The sequence below is a fragment of the Erythrolamprus reginae genome, chromosome 1, assembly GCF_031021105.1.
Source record: "Erythrolamprus reginae isolate rEryReg1 chromosome 1, rEryReg1.hap1, whole genome shotgun sequence".
Classification (NCBI taxonomy): Eukaryota; Metazoa; Chordata; class Lepidosauria; order Squamata; family Dipsadidae; genus Erythrolamprus; species Erythrolamprus reginae.
In genome coordinates, this window is record NC_091950.1 from 286843378 (window position 1) to 286864302 (window position 20925).

A 20925-nucleotide genomic window follows, 5' to 3' on the forward strand; every position below is an offset into this window, starting at 1 on the left:
CCCATGAAAAGGTCTATATCATTGTAACGTAACTTCATTAAATAGAAACATCACTGCTTCTCTTTGCAGAGTGATCAAACAGCTTTGCATCGGGCGACCGTCGTAGGGAACACAGATGTTATCTCAGCTCTTATCCATGAAGGGTGTGCATTGGACAGGCAAGACAAGGTAACAATTTTGCCCAAGATCCTCTGTTTGTGGCTTTTGATGTTCCATCCAAGACTGTGCCATCAAATGTTATTAGTGGATTGCCAAATTTGGTTATCCACTTGTATAGCTTTCTTTAAAAAGAAAGCAACAATTCTCCATCATCCAGCCAGAGTGGAAGAAGCTTTCTGGATGAGAAGTGAAACGTCTTCAAAGAAAAAGCAGAAAGTCCTGTTGCCTCCTGAAAAAAGAAAAAGTGGCATTGGGCCAGAATACATCCGGAACCGCCTTCTACCGCACGAATCCCAGCGGCCGATAAGGTCTCACAGAGTTGGCCTTCTCCGGGTCCCATCGACCAAACAATGTCGTTTGGCGGGCCCCAGGGGAAGAGCCTTCTCTGTGGTGGCCCCAGCCCTCTGGAATCAACTCCCCCCAGAGATTAGAACGGCCCCCACCCTCCTTGTCTTTCGCAAATTACTCAAGACCCACCTTTGTCGCCAGGCATGGGGGAGTTAGGATATTCCTTCCCCTAGGCCATTACAAGTTATGTATGGTATGTTTGTGTGTATGTTTGGTTTTTATAATAAGGGTTTTTAGTTGTTTTATTAGATTGGATTGTTACATGTTGTTTTTTATCCTTGTTGTTAGCCGCCCCGAGTCTGCGGAGAGGGGCGGTATACAAATCCAATTATTATTATTAATAATAATAATAATAATAATAATAATAATAATAATAATAATAATAATGATGATGTACCTTATCTGGATCACTGAGAATCTCTATAGGCATCAGCAAGCAACAAGCAAAATAGATGTGCTAAGCTTCTACTAAAAGGCGCAAAATAGTAATAGTGATAGAAATGATGATAATGATGATGGACCTAAAAAATTGAAATTGAAAGATTATAGCATAAAACTGCCATAGTGATCTCATATTTATTGGCATACTGACATACTGAGTGCCATATCCAAAAATTTTGGGCAACGCTTAGAAAATCTGTGCGTTGACAACATTTCCATCTGTCAGTTGCAAAAGGCCACACTTCTTGGATCTACAGATATCACGCTGATACATTACAATGTCCTAGGTTCTTTGGAAGAACTCGATGTGCATGAAGGCCAACACCAACCAAAGAACTGGCAGTTGTGATTTGATATTTTTGGGAACAGATAATAATAAAAATAGGGAATAATGTGGTTCAATTGTCCAATCTCCAAGGCAGAGTGCTTAGAATGTTCCCTTTGTTACTACGAGGCATTTCTTGGGTGTTGATGCTCAATGTATATAAAGTAAATAATCTTAATTACTTCTAAAAAAAATATTGTTTTTCTGTTTTGCTCCCCAGGATGGGAACACAGCTCTTCATGAGGCTTCTTGGCATGGATTCAGCCAATCAGCTAAGCTGCTTGTTAAAGCAGGAGCTAATGTCCTTGCCAGGAACAAGGTGAGCTACACACCAAAAGGAGCTTTTCAATTCTTGTAGTTTGGCAAAGGCACACAATAAATAAGACATCAGTTTTTCCTTATTGGTTGCTTTTGGCAGCGACGTTTCCTGAGTAGTAGTAGTACATTTCTTTTGATTTAATTGGCTGTGCCTCAGTTGTTCCTCACGAACACATTTTTGTGTTAGAAATGGATTGCCTTGATCACTGACACAGTTACATTTCATTTTGGCTTAAAATTCTTTGAGCATTGCATTCAAAGTAGTAAAGATCCATGACACTAGGAATATGAATTGAGGCAAGAAGGAAATAGTGCAGAAACAAAAATAAATTTATCAGCAATAGGAGAGTTAGGCACAAAAGTAGAAGAGCAAAGCAAAATTGACTTGATTAATTTCCTTGTTGATGGTGCATTATTATCCCTGTTTGTGATTGTGTTTCTGTTGTTCAATTAAAAGCAGAGTTTCCATTGATTGTCGATACTTGAAGCATTCCGTAGCTTTGATTATATGCTCGGTTGTAGATAATTTAACAACTCTGGCAGTATTATTCTTTCACTTTTCCTCAATCTTACAGTTAGTATACAACCACGGTATTCTCCCTTTAAAGCAAGTGCTGTTTTGAAGCTCAGGAAAATAGATGTTTCCTGTTATTGCTATTGATGCCTCATGTTATTATTAATATAATTGGAAATGGGCTTCGGTCGATAAAATCTTGAAAATATTCCTGTGTCCTAAATAGAGAGAAAAACATCTATGTATACTTGCTAGCAGACAGAGATAATATGTAGTATGAAATTTAACCAGCTACATTCCATTGTTTTTAATTTATCAAATTCAATACTAATAAGGTAAATGAAGATCAAAATTTTTATCACCATTCATTGTTAGCACCATTCATTGCATCCAGGGGTGGGCTACTGCCCAGACCGGTGGGGGGGGCGGCAATGGGGTAGCGAAAATGGAGCTCCACCCCAGAGCACCCAATTTGCACTGAAAGATGTTGAAAGAAAATGCATGACGTCCTGCATAATCCACGCCCACAGTGTGGTAGTAAAAATTTTGGTAGCCCTTCACTGATTGCATCATACAGTTTATATAATCTTCAGAGCAACAACACAGTATTGTTTGCATATACACATGTTCACATTCATGTCTTCAACGACCACTTAATATTACAGGTAATCCTTACTTATACTTATAAGGGAGAGAGAAATAAACCTTTATTGACATTTTTTACTGTAAGCACACTGGCCCAAATTAGAAATAAAAGTCTGTTGCCTGCTTTCAGAAGGAAGTATACACCCCATCTACAACACACAAATACACATATATGTAGTTAGAATAGAATAGAATAGAATTTTATTGCCCAAGTGTGATTGGACACACAAGGAACTTGTCTTGGTGCATATGCTCTCAGCGTACATAAAATAAAATACACATTTGTCAAGAATCATGTGGTACAACACTTAATGATTGTCATAGGGGTCAAATAAGCAATGAAGAAGCAATATTAATAAAAATCTTAGGATATACGCAACAAGTTACAGTCATACAGTCAACATGGGAGGAAATGGGTGAAAGGAATGATGAGAAAAACTAGTAGAATAGAAGTGCAGATTTAGTATAAACTCTGACAGTTATATATTAAATAACAAACACATCCTTATTTCTCAGTCATGTTGAACCGTTTCCTGGGATTTTTTATTCCCCTAAAGCGAATTCTAACAAAATAAAATTCATATTCATTCTTTCCTCCCTAGATAGAAATAGTGTGTTTGTTTTTTAAAAAACAACAACCCATAGTTGTTTTTCTAATGATGATTAGTGTGTTCCCCTCCTTTCTTAAGGCAGGTAACACTCCACTGCATTTGGCCTGCCAAAACAACCATTCTGAAAGTGTGCGAGTTCTATTGCTTGGAGGCTCTCGGACTGAAATCAAAAACAATGTGAGTGTTACAAAATATACTGTTTTTTTAAAATAAATGTTACTAAACCAAATGTATTGACTGTTTGGACACAGATGTTTCAGAATCCATATTGAGTCTCTGTGTTGTGATCCATTCATTGTTTCATTATCTGTATAATAACTGCAAGTATGTTGGTGTCAGACATGAGTCATTTAAATATACATTTGAGATTTTAGTGGATCCATGCCAAAATAGCATATACCAATTATAAGCTTATTTTCTTGGAATGAGCATCCCACATGAATCATCAATTGAATGGAATCAAATAATACCTTTTTTAGTTGTGGACTGGGTGAAGATTTAAAGTTCTGCTTGGTACACTGAGTATAAAACCAGCAATAAAGGAGAATATGTATAAGAAAAGGACCAAGCTTAGACAACAACAGGGATTCCTTCATAAACAGAACACTTGCAACTAAAGGTGTCAGGTGACTTGTTTGTAATTACTAAAATATGAGCAAAGTATACTGTTCTGCCGAGCTCTCTGGTAGAAACCTCCCGAAAATTCACAGATACAAATTTCAGACACACACACATTTGAAAATTCAAAACAATGTTCTTTATACCGAAAATTCAAATAAACTAAGCACTCTTTTTGTATAGCAAAGAGCACTCGTCTTCAAACAAACTGGTAATTTGTACAAGTGCCTTATCAGTTCTGAGATACTTAGCTTGCAGCTTTGAGGCAATTCACAGTCCTTCTTTTTTCACAAAGTGAAACACACTTTGCTCTGCTTTAGTTTCAAAGCGGGGAAAAATCAGCACACAAAGGTCGAAGTCAGCAAGGCAGGCACGAAACACAACGATCAGATAATCCTCCACAACGGCCAAACCCACAGGCTTCTATTTATAGCAGCCTCACTAATTACCACAGCCCCACCCAACCACAGGTGGCCTCATTTTCTTTGATAATAATCTCTCAGTTGTTGCTGCCTATGCATCGCTCTCCGCATGCGTGGCTGTATCATTAACTCTTGTTCCGAATCCAAGGAGGAGCTAGATAATTGATCTCCTTCTGAGCTGTCTGCCACACTCTCCTCCTCCCTGTCACTCATGTCTTCTTGGTCAGAGGAGTCTTCATCAGCAGATTCCACCGGGAGCAAAACAGGCCTGCGGCATGTGGATGTCTCCCCCACATCCACAGTCCTTGGGGCAGGAGCTGGGCCAGAGCTAACCACAAAAGTATACTATCATAACAACACAGCTACTCAGTTGACATCTGAGAATAAGAATTCTCAATTCCCGTCCTTGTCATTAGCAGAATAATGTAGTGATCAATATTTTGTGCATATTGGTTTAGAGCAGGGGTGTCAAACTCAAGGCCTTCTGATCTACCCAATGTGGAAAGATCAGGCCAGTATGACTTCAGCTCAGTCTACCTAACATAAAGAGGCCAGCATAGCTTCAGCCCAATCTACCCAATGCGAACAGGATACATGCAGGCACTTTGGGGCCATGCCCAAGTGGTTGGTCACACCACCTAGTCAATCATGCCCACCAGACCCCACAAGCACAGTTCTGATTTGGTCCTCAACGAAATTGACTTTGACACCCCTGATTTAGGGCCTCCCAGGGAATGTGTGTGTTGCTTTAAGGTGGGACATCTCATTAGCCAAAGCTTTTATATATATATATGCTGGATTTGCTTAGCTCCTCCCCTTTATTTTTAGGCAGGAGACACCTGTCTGCATGTTGCAGTTCGTTACAATCACTTACCCATCATTAGGTTGCTCCTCACTGCTTTCTGTTCCATCCATGAAAAGAATCAGGTCAGTGCATGCACTTTAATGTCCGTGTTTCATTTACTGTCAGTTTTTCACATGTATCCTGGTACTCAGGACAGGTATAGAGGTTGTCACATTCTGGATCTAATAGAAAACAATTGAAGTGTGTATTTATTAGGAACCTGTTGTTATGTCCACGATATTCTTTTGGTGTTCAGAATGGCCTTGAAGAAATTGGGCATATTATGTTCACTACGTTGGACGTTTTCCCATGACATTTGTACTTTAAAATGAACTTTTCGGTCATGTAAAATAAAAATTTTAAAACCATGGTGTGGTAGTAATTCAAATCCATGGATTATCGTTCTGCAGACTTTGAAAGCGGGTGGGAAAAAACCTGACTCAGATTTCATACCTAAATAATAGGAAGGTCTATGGTTTGGTCTATGGATCTCCTAATTTACATACTTTTTGTAATTTTCATTGTATGAAAATTTACATAAAGCATACTAATCTTAAAGGAATTTGTTTTATACAAGCTACAGTATATTTTATGAATATTATCCAACAGTTACATAAATTTGAATGTAATAACTTTAACAAGTACTCCGCCTTCCCAGCTGATCTTTTTATATCAGGATTGTACTGTAATGATTTCAAACAATTAGAAAATAACCAAATAATTTGGATTATTTCCAGTCATGCAGTTTTACTTACAAAGTATCAAGTAATTAGGTACAATTCTGGCCATTATGTAAAATTCTTACTGCAACATTTTCTTTGTAATAATGTTATAGAAACAAAATCTGGCATGTGAAAACAATAGCTCTGCCAAGCTATAAGAAATTTCACTAAGATAACCCATCAGCTAATCTTTCCGTATATTACAGTTTTACACTGGAGCTGTAGGATTATTGTAACATCATATCTGTGTTATTGGGCACTGCACAATACATTCCACTCCCTTCTGCTCCTATGAAAAATGCCCTGGTGGAACACTGTCATGTACAATGAATAGGCAGAGAAAGCAAGCAACAAATCCTTATCCAGAGCTTATGAATGCTCATGTGATTTTGCCAAGCAATATATTTTTAAAAAAATCAATCTGAATGCTGTGGCAACTGTTTGGCAAATATAGCAAAAACCCTGATTGGAATCCAAGGTGATATTGAGCAAACTGAATGTTTGAAAGGTTTTCCAATAGGTTTTGTTCTGTCCTGAGAAGTTGGGAAGTTTTCACTCCAGTCCAGTAGCAGGTTCCTACCGGTACAAATGAAGACCTTGCACCGGTAGTAAAACTGGAGCTGCGCGCGCAGCTTTGAGTCTCTGGTATGCGCATGTGTCCTGGTGAGATCTTGCTTCTATGCATGGACAGAGAACAAAATTTCACGAGAAGACATGCAGGTGAGATTTCGGTGAATGTTTGCTTCTGTGTATGCACGGAAGCAAAAAAAGTCACTGAAATCTTGTGCGTGCGCATGTCCCCTCACAAAATTTTGCTTCCTATGTATCTAGATAGATAGATAGATAGATAGATAGATAGATAGATAGATAAGATAGATAGATAGATAGATAGATAGATAAGATAGATAGATAGATAAGATAGATAGATAGATAGATAGATAGATAGATAGATAGATAGATAGATAGATAGATAGATAGATAGATAGATAGATAGATAGATACAAAATCTCACTGGGACACGTGCGCACACATGCCAGACATCTAAAGCTGCACATGCAGCGCGCCGGTAGCGGCAGTAGCAGCAACCCCTGCCTGCTCCAGGCCAACAAGGAAGTGGAGCAGGGAAATTCTGATTGGCTCTTCCCAAAAGGGCTCCCTATTTAAACCCCTGCAAAAAGCAGGCAGGGGCTGATGTTTGCTCACTATAACCAATAAAGAGCTGAAGTCTCACTCAGTCTCCTGCCTCTTCAGTATCTGAACTCAACAGGTTTGGGTTGCAGTTTCTACTTGTTGCAGTCAACTTTTGATTGCTAAAATATGGTTGGCCTGAAAGCTGGCATAGAGACAGGCGGGTGGGCGGGTGGGCGGACAGATGGATAGATAGATGGGTGGGGGGTGGATAGATAGATAGATAGATAGATAGGTAGGTGTGGGGGGTGGGGGGGTTGGATGGGCGGGCGGGCTGGTGGGTGGTGGTGGTGGGGGTGGACAGATGGATAGATGGATGGATGGATGGATGGGGGGGTGGATGGGTGGATAGATAGATAGATAGATAGATAGATAGATGATAGATATAGATAGATAGATAGATAGATAGATAGATAGATACAGTGAGACAGACAGAGAGACAGAGACAGACATGATAGATAATATAATATTAATTAATAATAATTTATTACATTTGTATGCCGTCCCTCTCCAAGAACTAAATATAGATATAGATGATGAGGATGGATGGATGGATGGATGGAAAAAAGGAGGGGGGAGAGGGAGGGAAGGGAGGACAGACTGACTGACCGATAGGCAGATAGGGTTGTCCAGGGCTGAATTTGAAAATCAAGGTCATGATGAACAGGCCATTCTGATTTTGTAACTTTTAGGTTGGAGATACAGCACTTCATGTTGCAGCTGCACTGAATCATAAGAAAGTGGCAAAATTGCTTTTGGAAGCTGGAGCTGATGGGACAGTAGTTAACAATGTAAGTGTGGATGTTTTTGTGCGTTACTATTCTATTTTCTGTTAAAGATCGATGGAAATGTTGCCATGGGCACCTAATAAGGTCATATGGGTATGCAGGTAGTCCTTCACTTACAACATCAACTTTAATGACTGTTTGAAGTTGCATCACTGGAAAAAAAAGTGACTTAGGACTGTTTTTCAGACAATCAATACAGCATTCCCATGGCCATGTGATCAAAGTTTGGATGCTTGGGAAATGATTCATGTTGGATGCAGCGTCCCAGGGTCATGTGATCATCTTTTGTAACTTTCTGACAAGCAGAGTCAATAGGGAAGCCAGATTCACTCAACAACTGTGTTACTAATGTAACAACTGCAATGATCCACTTAAGAAATGTGGCAAGAAAAGTTGTAAAACGGGACAGAACTAACTTAACTTTAATGTCCCACTTAGCAACAGAAATGTTGGGCTCAATTGTGGTCGTAACGGGAGGACTACCTGTACTGCAGGCTTATAAATTAAGAGAAGTGTTATAAATGTAATCCTCATAGATGGCAGCTCCTGGTTGACTTTGGCTAATCTTGAAAAACTAAGCAGAGTCCAAAGAGGTTAACCGAAAATCCCAAGCCTTTCCCAAGGCTAGGCTAAGCTGGGGAATTAAAAAACAAACAAAATCTGGTTTCTATCCACCACTTTCACTTTAGGAAGCTCAGATCAAACAAAGTCTTTACTTTCACCTTTTTAAAAATGTCCAAGCTTTCTGAACTTCTTAATGCTTTTGGAGGAGCATAAACCAACTTCTTCTATTACAGGCTGGCCAGACCCCCCTAGAAGTTTCCCGGGAACACAACAATCCTGAAGTTGCTCTTCTACTTACTAAAGCCCCTCAGGTACATAACACACCATAGCTGAATTGGAAACTTAATTTCACAAAAAGTATTTTGGAAGTAAACATTTCATACAAAAATGTAATTATTGCTAGATATGGTTGACATATTACCTGAATTTGTGGTTGGTTTGTATTCACTCTCTAACATGAAAGGGACTTTTAGCTTCAACCATGAGCTCGCAATACATACAAACTTAATGTAAATACTCCAAACTTGATTGCAAAAAAATCAGCATCAGCAACATTGGTCAATGCCTGGAATACATTACCTGACTGTAGTTTCTCCCCAAACTTCAGACTGTTTACTGTTGAAGTGAACCCATTCCTAAGAGGTCTTTAAGGGGCATGCATAAGCGAACCATCGTGCTACCATCCCAGTCCTAATGTACTCATGTATCATAAAATATCATGCACTCAAAACCATGCTTATACTTCTTATATATTCATATTAATGTTTATACTTTGTACCTTATACACACTCAACAAAATAAATAAAAACTAAATAAAAATAAAAGGACTTGCTAGACATGAGTAACTTAATAGTTCAATGAATCTACTTTTAATCTGGACCCAGTTTTAACTGACATATAGAGAAATCAATTCTAGATGTTCTAGATTTTCCCGCGTATGTGTATTTAATGTAGAGCCTAGCTTACATTCTCCATCTTCGCTCCATAGTCATTTACCTAACTGGTTGAACATTGGAGTCTGTCCATTTTCCTTGTTTACTTCTACTTTCAATAAACAACGAAGTTTAAATTTATTACAGGTAGGCCTTGATTTACAACAGGTCGCTTAGTGACCATTTGAATTTTCAATGGATCTCCCTGGGAGTATTTATGACATGGGTTCACATGGCAACTTGGTAGCTGTTCTGTCTGGGTCACTCCGGAAGCTATGACCAACCCCAAAAGATAAGCCAGACACACCGGTAAAATTCAAATACAGTTTTATAATGTTCAAGAGAAACAAAGCTAACAGAAAATGTCCTTACAAAGCAGGAAAACACTGGAACGCCAAATATATACACGAAGGCAATTGTCCATGCATCAATATAGGATTCTTGCTGCCAAGACGAGGCTGTAGATAACAGACATATACCTCCCACGGGTCTTCAAGACTGCTGGGCCACAAGCCAGGAACAGAGACGCCGAGAAACAATGCAGGTTACAGCAACTCCAAACTGATAACACTCCACATGGCTTCAAGAGCTTGCCTGCCTTATAAACCCTTCCCTGCTAATGAGGACCACACCCAAGCCCTGGTGTTCCTTATTCAATGCTGATAATATTTCCTCAATTGATCCTTCCTTTGATCTAAATGTCTCTGTCGCATGTCAATGACAGTTGTGCCTTATCACCTAATGACTCCAAAGACTCCAAGCTACTGGCTGGGGAGAGACCCTCCCCGGGCCTCCCATGCTGTTCTTCCTCGTCACATTCCTGACTGGACTCTCCCCCGTCCGACTGCTCAGCCCCCTCCTCTTCGCTGTCAGCCTCCTCCGGGCATGGAGCCAGCTGGCCTTTGATCTGCCTCAGGCTGAACCACAACAGTAGCTGAGCTGTGTTTACAGCTGATTGCAGGGTCCCACTGTCATGTGCCCCTGTTTTAAAATATTTCTACTGAAACCCAGTATTTACTTTTGATTTTCAGCAAAATTGCACCCATAATAATTGGTTCGCTTAAAAGCTACTGCATTTGCTTAATGTTGGTAGTTATTAACTTAACGACCACTGTAAAAAAAAAAAGGTAGTAAAATCCAGTCAGTTATGTGGGTAACCTGATCTACAACTGTCATGAATTACAGCCATGATGGACAGTCTTGAGGAATGCCTGTAATTAAACAATAATGGGTTGGATCCAAACTTGATCACAGATAGATGTCTAATTGATTAGGTGAAGTATTAAAATTCAGCAGGACTTAACTTGGCTGCAGCTGTCTCAAGACAGTTTAGCTTTAGTAAGTCTTTTTAAAGTTTAACTAACTTTGGATCTGGGTTCTGTCATTTATGAAAACTTTTGCCGAATGTAGATTTCACGCTTTAATCGTGGAAGGAGCCTAAGGAAAAAAAGGGAGAGACTGAAAGAAGAAAGACGTGCTCAGTCCGTGCCACGCGACGAAGTGGTGCAAAGCAAGGTACAGCCATTTCTGTGTATTTAGGAGGGAAGAAAAGCAGTACGAGAATTGAAAGACTCCCCTTGTTGAAACTATATGAATTTGCCATGGGCATGTCTGCTGTGTCACAAGTATGTGGAACCAACTACAGTAGTACCTCTAGATATGAGTTTAATTTGTTCCAGAACCGAGCTCGTATGTCGATCAACTCGCATCTTGAACAAATGCCTTTAGACTTTGTTTTTCCGCGCGGAGATAACCAGAAGCAAGGATTCTTGTACGACCTAGTGGAAGCTCGGCTCGTATCTCGAATTTGAGCTCGGGTGTCGAACAGAAATTTCGCTCGCGTCGTGGCTCGTAACTTGGAATACTTGCATGTGGAGCAGCTCGTATCTAGAGGTACTACTGTAATAGTATCTATCTATCTATCTATCTATCTATCTATCTATCTATCTATCTATCTATCTATCTATCTATCTATCTATCTAGCCATCCATCCATTTATTCATTCATTCATTCATTCTATTTTATTTTTTTAAAATAATCTTTATTAATTATTGACATTAAAAAGAAAACAAGACAAATACCAAAACAGAAAAAAAGAAACAGCAACACACACACACAAAAGAAAAAAAAGGCAAAACAAAGATAAAACAAACATATATTTGCCAACCTGCAAGTTGGCATTGTTGGTACAGCTTTCACTGTTGTTTTCTATATTCATATATAGACATGAGTCTTGGCCATGTTTATTCCACACTTATATCCAGTATTTTATAATAAAGGAATAATAAAGGGTAACAAGATTGCTAGGAAATAACATATTTGACTGTAATGTAATTATTATTATTATTATTATTATTATTATTATTATTATTATTATTATTATTATTATTATTAATTCAATTTTTATGCCGCCCTTCTCCTTAGACTTTTGTTTAATTGTTTAAAGTTTTTTTAAAAAATTTAATCAACCCAGTTATACCATCTTTTCGACATTTGGTAGAATTCTGTATTGTCTTTTTTGTCAAATTTCCATTGTCATTTTATCCATTTCAGCAATTTCATAGATTTTATTTATTATATTTAAGGTTGATGGAATTATTGTTATTATTTATTAGATTTGTATGCCACCCCTCTCCGCAGACTCGGGGCGGCTCACAGCAGTAATAAAACAATATACAGTAACAAATCTAATATTAAAAGTCTAAAATAACAAATCTAATATTAAAAATCTAAAAAACCATTATTTAAAAAGCATACACACAAACATACCATACATAAAACTACATAGGCAAGGGAATATTACTTAGTTCATTCTATTTTATTTTATTTTATTTATTTGTCAAACAAGTATAGAATTGTAGTTTGTATTAACATAACATAAGTACAAAATAATGATAAAAAGGGATAATTCAAAGTGTTGGTCATCACCTATAAAGCCCTTCATGGCACCGGACCAGAATATCTACGAGACCGCCTTCTGCTGCACGAATCCCAGCGACCGGTTAGGTCCCACAGAGTTGGTCTCCTCCGGGTCCCGTCAACTAAACAATGTCGTTTGGCGGGACCCAGAGGAAGAGCCTTCTCTGTGGCGGCTCCGACCCTCTGGAATCAGCTCCCTCCAGAGATTAGAACTGCCCCCACCCTCCTTGCCTTTCGTAAACTCCTTAAAACCCACATCTGTCGTCAAGCGTGGGGGAACTGAAACATCTCCCCCTGCCTATGTAGTTTTTTTGTGTATGATATGAGTATATATGTTTTTTATATACGTATTGGGGTTTCTTGTTTTTTAGACTTTTTAAATGTATTATTGTTATTTTAGATTCTAACGATTAGATTTGTCATTATATATTGTTTTTATCATTGCTGTAAGCTGCCCCGAGTCTACAGAGAGGGGCGGCATACAAATCTAATTAATAATAATAATAATAATAATAATAATAATAATAATAATAATAATAATAATAATAATAATAAGACAGTAGGACACAGATGGTAGGCACAATGGTGCACTTATAATTGTAAGTGTTCTGACCCGGCTCCCAAACATGACAAACCCTCTGTAGTTAAATCAAGGATTCCTTTAGAATCCGCAGGCTAACAAGTCTGTCCTGCAGGGATATGAATAGTTGTCTGCCACACCTATTCATCTCTATCGTGTGCCTTTTATCTCCAGAGCTAGGGTGGGGCTTCATTAGCAGTGATGACTCTTCTGTCCCAAGGTCTGGCCCATAGATTTCTACTGGTCTTCTCTCCTCTGCCTTCTGCACATCTACGCATCAAAACACTGGATCCAGCTGTTCCTCCTCTTTCTCATCAGCCACATCCAGGCCTGGGGGCTGCTGACTTTCCATCGGAGGCAGGGCAGATTGTCATTACCGCCGCTACCAATGTGCTGCGCGCACAGCTTTGGTTCTCTTGCGTGTGCACGCATCCCATTGTGTTTTTGCTTCTGCACATGTGCAAGAAGCAAAAGCGCGCTGAAATCTCACATGCGTGTGCGAGAATTTTTGCTTCCACATATGCACACAAAGCAAAAATATCGGGGACACATGCACACGCATACAAGAGAACCAAAGCTGCGCACACAGCACACCGTGTGCTACCAGTGTGCTGTCCTCTACCTTATTGGTAGCAACCCACTACTGATATGTGGGCTAATGGATGTCCAGTCTCCGCCTCTGTCAGGATGGCTCTACTCAGTCTTTAAGAAAAGTAAAACTCAGAGTCCATTTTGAACTTCAGAAGTAAACTTTACGAAATCAGAAGTCAATGCATTGGAAGCAAAGCAAAGTCTGAAGAAAAAGGCGTGATAGCTGCCCATATCAAAGTATCCCACTTGCCCCCCTTGGTAAGACAACCAGTCCCCATTGTCTATCTTCGTCAGGTGGACGCATCTTCACCGTCGCTTGATGCTTTTGGAATGCACTCCACTAATGGACCCCTTTATCACCTCTTCTCAGGAGAAACGAAACTCCCCTGGCCTTCACCAGAAGAAACGAAACTTACTAGGGCCCCTCCGGAAAACTTTCCCTCCCAAGTCCCAAACACCTACCCCAACCCCCATCCTGTTCCTTATGGCAGCTGAAGCATAGCTGAAGGATGAAACACAGCGAGGCTGACAGCTCTATTCCCATATCTCTGACCGTCCCATTCCCTCTTCTCCCTCGGAGCTCTCAGGTTGCCTTGATGCCTGCCCTGACTTCCACACTTGCTCATCTGATTCGGCTGCTGGAGGGGCCTGCAGCCGACAGGCCACAACACAGCTTACGTGCTGCCTCTTGTGGCTGATTCTCTGCTTGGAATTTGTACAGTGCCAAGATCAGAGCTAGCTAGAAGAAAAAAAAGGAGATCCATGTTATTCATGCCTAGATGTGCTTGTATTTGGAACAGGATAGTGCTTCTGTGGCAGAAGACACCCCTAGCAGCGATCCTGCTCAAGGGAGAGGTGACTTGAAAAATGAAAGCCAGTTGCCTTTGTCGGAACAAAGAGAGAAGAAGAGTAAAAAGAAGAAACCAGGAGAAAAGGTATTAGGGGATGGACTTCAACGGGAGAGACAGTGCTTCTTCGATGTAGGCAGTGTATTTTTCACCTTCTATCAACAGTATGCATCTTTCCTATGCTTTTGTTAGTCTTTGCCAAAAGCATCCAATCCTACTATATTCAGCTGTAGTTTTATATTTCTAAAAAAAGATACATAATAGTCCAAATCAGTGTAAAAATAAGCTGTGAAGAGTAATTAGAAGGCTGTATAGGCACACGTTTGTCAGCTAACAATTATTTCAAGCCAATTTTTCTAATTAATGAATATATATTGCAGATAGAAATAAAGGTTTGGTGATAATTGGTTCAAATTTAATTCATCAATTTAATAAAAATAGCCCAATGTAATGGAGATTTTGCCTGCAGCTGAGGGAAGGAAGGAAGGAGAGGACTTGATGCGGCATCCCTCAATATAATGGACATATTTGCATCTATTATGGACCATTTTAAGAAGAATAAATAATATTCTATGTGTTACTTTTAGCTTCTTTGAAAATACAGGATACATAAATTTGGATACAGGCTGTGAATTAGGGTTTACAAATACAGTTGGTATTTAAGATGGTCCAGCTCCAAATTAAAGCGTGTATAATTTGGAAATTTTGTTCCATACAAAGAACAAAGCAGAGTGGTTGTTTTGGCAGAAATAGTTTGGCAGGTGTGTTTGTGACAGCAAGAATGGGGGGAAAGCAAAGAACATTAGTGGTAGTGACAGAGAAGCTAGAAAGAAAGAAGGAAGAGAAGACGCTGGTGAAGATGAAGGGATCGGGTGGGTTGATAGGAGATTTCATGCTGAGACATTGGTGATGGAAATTGAAAGTAAGGAGCCACTAAGAAACTCAGGAATCAGATTGTGATAAGTTGTATTGCCTTAAAAACAACTTCTTCTGGAATCAAGAACCGCCAAACATTCTGGGTGTAGTTTTCTGCTGAACTCTAGATTCAGACCAAAACATATTTTCTACTGTGTTAGATTCCTTATGGGAATCAAGTCAACTGATTCAAAATTTAGCTAACTAATTAAAAAGATTTTTTAAAAAAGAGCCCAATTCTTTTTTTTGCTGATCAAAAATGGTGTTTCTTTCTTTCCTGAAAAATTAGGTATTGGCACTTTCTGATCCTTTGCCCCCAGCAGATCAGCAGATACCTCCTGGTCCAGAGCAAAACCCGACAAAACGCAGAAGCAAGCATCGCTGTACATCTCCACCACCACCCCATGAATTCAGGGCCTATCAGTTATACACTCTGTACCGTGGAAAGAATGGAAAAATCATGCAGGTATAAATCCAGAAGGCAGAGTATTACTTGTGAAGAAGTACAGGATTTTCAAGGAAGTTATGTAACTTAGAGGCATCATTATATTTGTGCTTGATCAGGAGAATATGAATGTGCCTGCATGATTGAATCGATTACCTTTCTGAATTTTTCTTGGTAGCAACACAATAGCAATAGCAGTTAGACTTACATATCACTTCCCAGTGCTTTACAGCCCTCTCTAAGCGATTTACAGAGTCAGCATACTGCCCCCATCAATTTGGGTCCTCATTTTATCGACCTTGGAAGGATGGAAGGCTGAGTCAAACTTGAAATCCCACAAGGCTTCCTTAAGAATTAGAAATGGAGGATATTTATTTTGGAATGTACTTTTAAATTTTGATTTGGAGGAAAAACATTTGAACGTAATCAACATAAGTTTGTAATCCCAGTAAATAATTCCTTAATACTTTTTGGTTCTAAGTTGTTGTTTTTTTAAGTTCTTGTTTCTTGAGGGTAAAAGAACAATTTTGTTGGCCCATTTTAAACAAGGCATCACATAAGTCAGTACTTAAAAATGCATGGATTTCAACTCCCAGAAACCCACATGTCTGGAAGACACCAGCGTTGAGAAACATTAGAGCTAGATCACAAGTATTACAATGAGGTACATAGATATTGTGTCATATATATAATGCATTCCTAAAATAAATTCATGTTTACATTTTCGTATCAAAGGAATTAAATGGTTAGTTGTACTTTTGCATCTTCAAAACAATATGAGAGCTGAGAGAAAGATGCAAACTCTGGAGAACTATTCCTAATCTTGCATAACCATGACCTACCATGTGATCAGATATTCATCTGAATCCTTTTAATAAATAAAGAGACTCATACAGATCATGCCATAAAAGTATTTCAGTGTCATGTTTCAGTGTCTTTGCTATAAAACGTTACATGAAGCCCCACAATAACACATATACTTAAGGGAATAATTCAATCAGGTGTTCCAATCAACGAGATGACCTTCAAATATGAGTTTGAGGGTCCTCCCCCTTACAAGAACTAATGCATATTAACTACAGAATAACAGAGTTAGAGGGGACCTTGGAGGTCTTCTAGTCCAACCTCCCTACTCAGGCATGAAACCCTACAGCAGGGGTCTCCAACCTTGACAACTTTAAGACTTGTGGGCTTCAATTCCTAGAATTGAATTGAGGAATTCTGGGAATTGAAGTCCACAAGTCTTAAAGTTGCCAAGGTTGGAGACCCCTGCCCTACACCATTTCAGGTTATCCAATCTCTTCTTAAAAATGTCCACTGTTGGAACAGTCACAACTTCTGGAGGCAAGCTGTATCTACTGATTAATTGATTCTGCATCTCATGTCATGAACCTCAGAAAAAGGGCTGTCAATATTCACAAAGTCACAAAACCATTGCAAACAATGAACAAAAGAGAAACATGCAAAGCAAATGTAATTTCTTGTAGGAATGGTTATCCAACAAAAAAAATATTATCCTAATAATAATGCATGCAACACTCCAAAGCAGAAGAAACATGAAGAAATGGCTCATTTCCAAAGAGTTTACAAGCTTTATCATATCACCGTTCCATTTTATTTCCCATGTTATCAATGTAAAATATTAACTTGGAAATCATGTTGGCTGGGAATTGTAGTCCAAATGTTCTTTTAAACTTATCAGGCGTGTTTCCTCCCCCCCCCCCTTTTAATTGGCTTCCAGGAGGCCCCAATCCAGTGCTATCTTCCGTTATTGTCTTTGCTATATTATCAAAATGTGTTTGTTCATAGAAAGATGCTTATGCCCTTGTTTATGTGGTCATTTCCGGTAGGCACCTATAAATGGATGTCGTTGTGAGCCACTAATACATAAAGTAGAAAACCAGCTGGTAGCTGCTATGGAAGAAATAAAAGCTGAGTTAGTAGCAGTGCAAGATAAGATGAACAGCAAATTAGGACAAATGGAAAATAAAACACAACATCAGGTAAGGAAGAATTAAGGGATGCAATGTGTCTCAAAAAGTGGGATTTATGAGGAAAACAGCTGCAGCAGAATCCACTGGTTGACTGCGTATTATTACTGTATGAAACAGATTATATGATGTTCTGTCTGGGTGCCCCCAGACTTCAACACCAACTGGAAAAAACAGCCAGACACGCTGGTACAAACAAAGGCACTTTATAGTTTGAAAAATAAACACAGAGAAAAACCTGTTCTTCCCAACAGGCAGGCTATGAGACTTCCCAGCAGAATCCTGACAATACAGCAGACTTCTTGCTGGCACACCCACCACTGTAGAGAATAAGACCCACACCTTTCCCCCCCAAGATTTCAGTATTCAAAGTCACAAACCAGAATTCCAAGATGCCAAAGATCACAGCCAGGTCCCAGGACTCCCAAAGATAATACTCCACAAGCCAGGAAGGGTGGGTCTGCCTTTTCAGCCTTTCCAGAGAGCACCACACCCAAACCCAGCTGTTGCCTCTTTAGTGCTGAAAGTACCTGGCTAATTGTCCCCTTCGTTGTGTTGCTCTTCTCTGCCGGAGATCGATGATTGCTTGTGCATTTTCATCTAAGGAATCCAGGCTGCTTGCTGGGGAGAGCTCCCTCTCGGGGGACTCTGGCTGTCCTCCCTCTCCCTCAGCCTGAGATTCTTCCTCCCCGTCTGCCTGAACCTCCTGTTCCTCATCCTCCCCCTCTGAGCAGGAAGCCGGCAGAGGATCAGCCATTCCCTGAGGGGCCTCAGACGGAATCACAACATATGATATGACAGCAAAGCTGTTTTATCTGATGTGGTTGCCAAAATGTGGATATTATTTGCTGCTGTCTTCGCTTAGGAAGCACAAGCTGTGGACTAGCCCATGTTTTATCTTCCTGTCTTACATCTGAAAGCACAGGTGTCAAACTTGCCTCATCATGTTGCTGTCACGTGACATTTCACAATGTTTTGCCCTTTTGCGGAGCTGGGATAGGCATGGCCCATGGGCCACCAGTTTCACACCCGTCTTAAAACTCTCATTATTACACAGCACATTTAGAAAGACCCTGCTGGGCTTCAGAGGTTGGTGATCATAGTCTAGGACTCTAGGCAACAGATTTCCTGATGTTAGGCTATAGCCACCAAACCCTGAAGGCCAATACTTCCCAACTGATACTGGCCCATGAGAAGCAAACAGGTAGTCACTGCTTACCAAGTGCATCATTTAATATCCACTGGAAATTACGACAGTGCAGAACTTCCTACAACCAATCAATATATCCTTTGCAGTATCCCTCAATCACATAATCAGCATTACAGTCAGTACATATTGTCCAATGTTGATCTGTTGGGGTTTTTTCCCCCCTTCCCTTTTAGAGTGGAGAGATTGTATAGGTGGAGATTACAAGAGAATCAGCGGGCACACAATAAGGTATACACCAGGTTGTTTGTAAAGTACACTTGCAGCTACCAATATATATTCTCCATTGTCTGGTTGCTCGCTCTGTTGAAATCCCTTCCTTTATAATGAATGCAAGTACACAAGTACACATACAGTACATTATATTCCCAAAGTCCTTCTGGAGAAACCAGTTTTTACTAGTTCTGGAAGGCCATTGCAATCCAAAGGGCCAGGCAAAAGCGAAGGTGTGAAATTGGTCAGATTTAGCCATCAGTTTTGAGCTGGCTAACCTTGGTGCCAGGGTGAGCCTTCCAAAGGCTGGATGAGGGAGGGACAAAGAAAGAAAAAAATAGTTATGATCACAATTTTTTTAATTTAGTGAATGTGAGACATATTGGTGGCAGAGTTCTCAGTCCCAATTGTTAAATGAGGACTACCTATATAAGACTTGTAAACAAAGAGGTTCAGTTCAGTGGTGGGTTGTAAATATTTTTGCTACTGGTTTGCATGTGCGCTACACTTCTGAGCATGTGCAGAGCATCCTGGGCAGGTGGGTGGAGCCTCCTGCTATCAGCACTACCGGTTCTAAGAACCAATCCGAATTGGGAGCAACTCACTGCTGATCCAGTTTATACCTATGATAAGCTATGTTTTAAACAAAGCTTATTGAATAAACCAAGCTAAGCTGGATTCACACATTTGGGCTAAAAAAAGAAATTATATTCTGGCTCAGCATGATGAACATACATAAGAATGTATTTATTTTATTTTATTTATTTTATTATTTATTTTATTTTTATTTTATTTTTTTATTTTATTTTAATTGATTGATTGATTGATTTGATTTGATTTGATTTGTATGCCTCCCCTCTCCGTAGACTCGGGGCGGCTAACAACAATAATAAGACAATATAAACAAATCTAATATTTAAGTTTAAATTAAATTAAGAAACCCTAATTTGAGAAACCAATTATACATACAAACGTAAGAATGTATGTCCCTATATAAGGCATACTATCTGTAGTAGACAGATAGTAGAATCCTCAATTACTGAATTGAAATTATTGGAAAAAACCAAATACATTCTTCTTCGTTTTATTAACTTTGTGGGTACATCTGTAGCTAAAATAAATTTGGAATATTTTTTACTGAAATAACTCTTTTTAACCCCACTACTTGATTGAAAGCGCCCTTTTCAGATTTATTGATTTAATTGCTTGAAGTGCAAGATCTAATACATGATTGCAGTGATACCATTTCTGAATGAACCTTTTGGTTCCATCTCAGCTCCGTGTTTTAGACAAATTAATGGCAGAGAGGCTGTCAGCAGAAAGAGTGGAGTGTCTTCATCGTCTTCAACACACGGAGATGGAAAGAAATGAAGGAGAGAAACGCCAGGTAGGTTGCTGCATTTGTTTAGGGATGAGGAACTTCAAAATGAATAGAAGCTGCCTTTCGTGGCACGAAGCACACTTAGGTACAGCCACTTAGAGCAAGGATCTCCAACCTTGGCAACTTTAAGACCCGTCAACTCCCAGAATTCCTCAGTCAGCAAAGAAAACACCTGGGAAAGGAGAGCAAGCTTTTGTTGTTGTTATTAGTTGTGAAGTAATGTCTGACCCATCACGACCCCATAGATCAGACCTGGGCAAGGGGCAGCCCACGGGCCACATCCGGCCTGCCCGCTGTCTGTGACTGGTTTCCTGGAGGAGGAAGCCATGGAGCGGGAGGTGGGGGAACAAGCGCCTCGAATGAACAGGACAAAAAATCACCTACCAACAAGGCTCT

General features: G+C 39.6%; 1 protein-coding gene across 3 annotated transcripts in view; it reads left to right on the forward strand.

Moving 5' to 3' along the window:
- ANKRD6 (ankyrin repeat domain 6) overlaps nt 1–20925 on the forward strand; it is a 108028-nt gene that overhangs the window by 82450 nt on the left and 4653 nt on the right. For 2 of the 3 annotated variants that reach the window (XM_070733205.1, XM_070733203.1), the window contains exons 4-14: nt 70–168; nt 1494–1592; nt 3440–3538; nt 5230–5328; nt 7848–7946; nt 8741–8818; nt 10850–10954; nt 14330–14464; nt 15582–15758; nt 17588–17740; nt 20425–20535. In XM_070733205.1, the coding sequence (XP_070589306.1) occupies nt 70–168; nt 1494–1592; nt 3440–3538; nt 5230–5328; nt 7848–7946; nt 8741–8818; nt 10850–10954; nt 14330–14464; nt 15582–15758; nt 17588–17740; nt 20425–20535 (1254 nt within the window). The remainder of the gene's footprint in view (nt 1–69; nt 169–1493; nt 1593–3439; nt 3539–5229; nt 5329–7847; nt 7947–8740; nt 8819–10849; nt 10955–14329; nt 14465–15581; nt 15759–17587; nt 17741–20424; nt 20536–20925) is intronic. The other variant, XM_070733206.1, reaches the window with a different exon arrangement.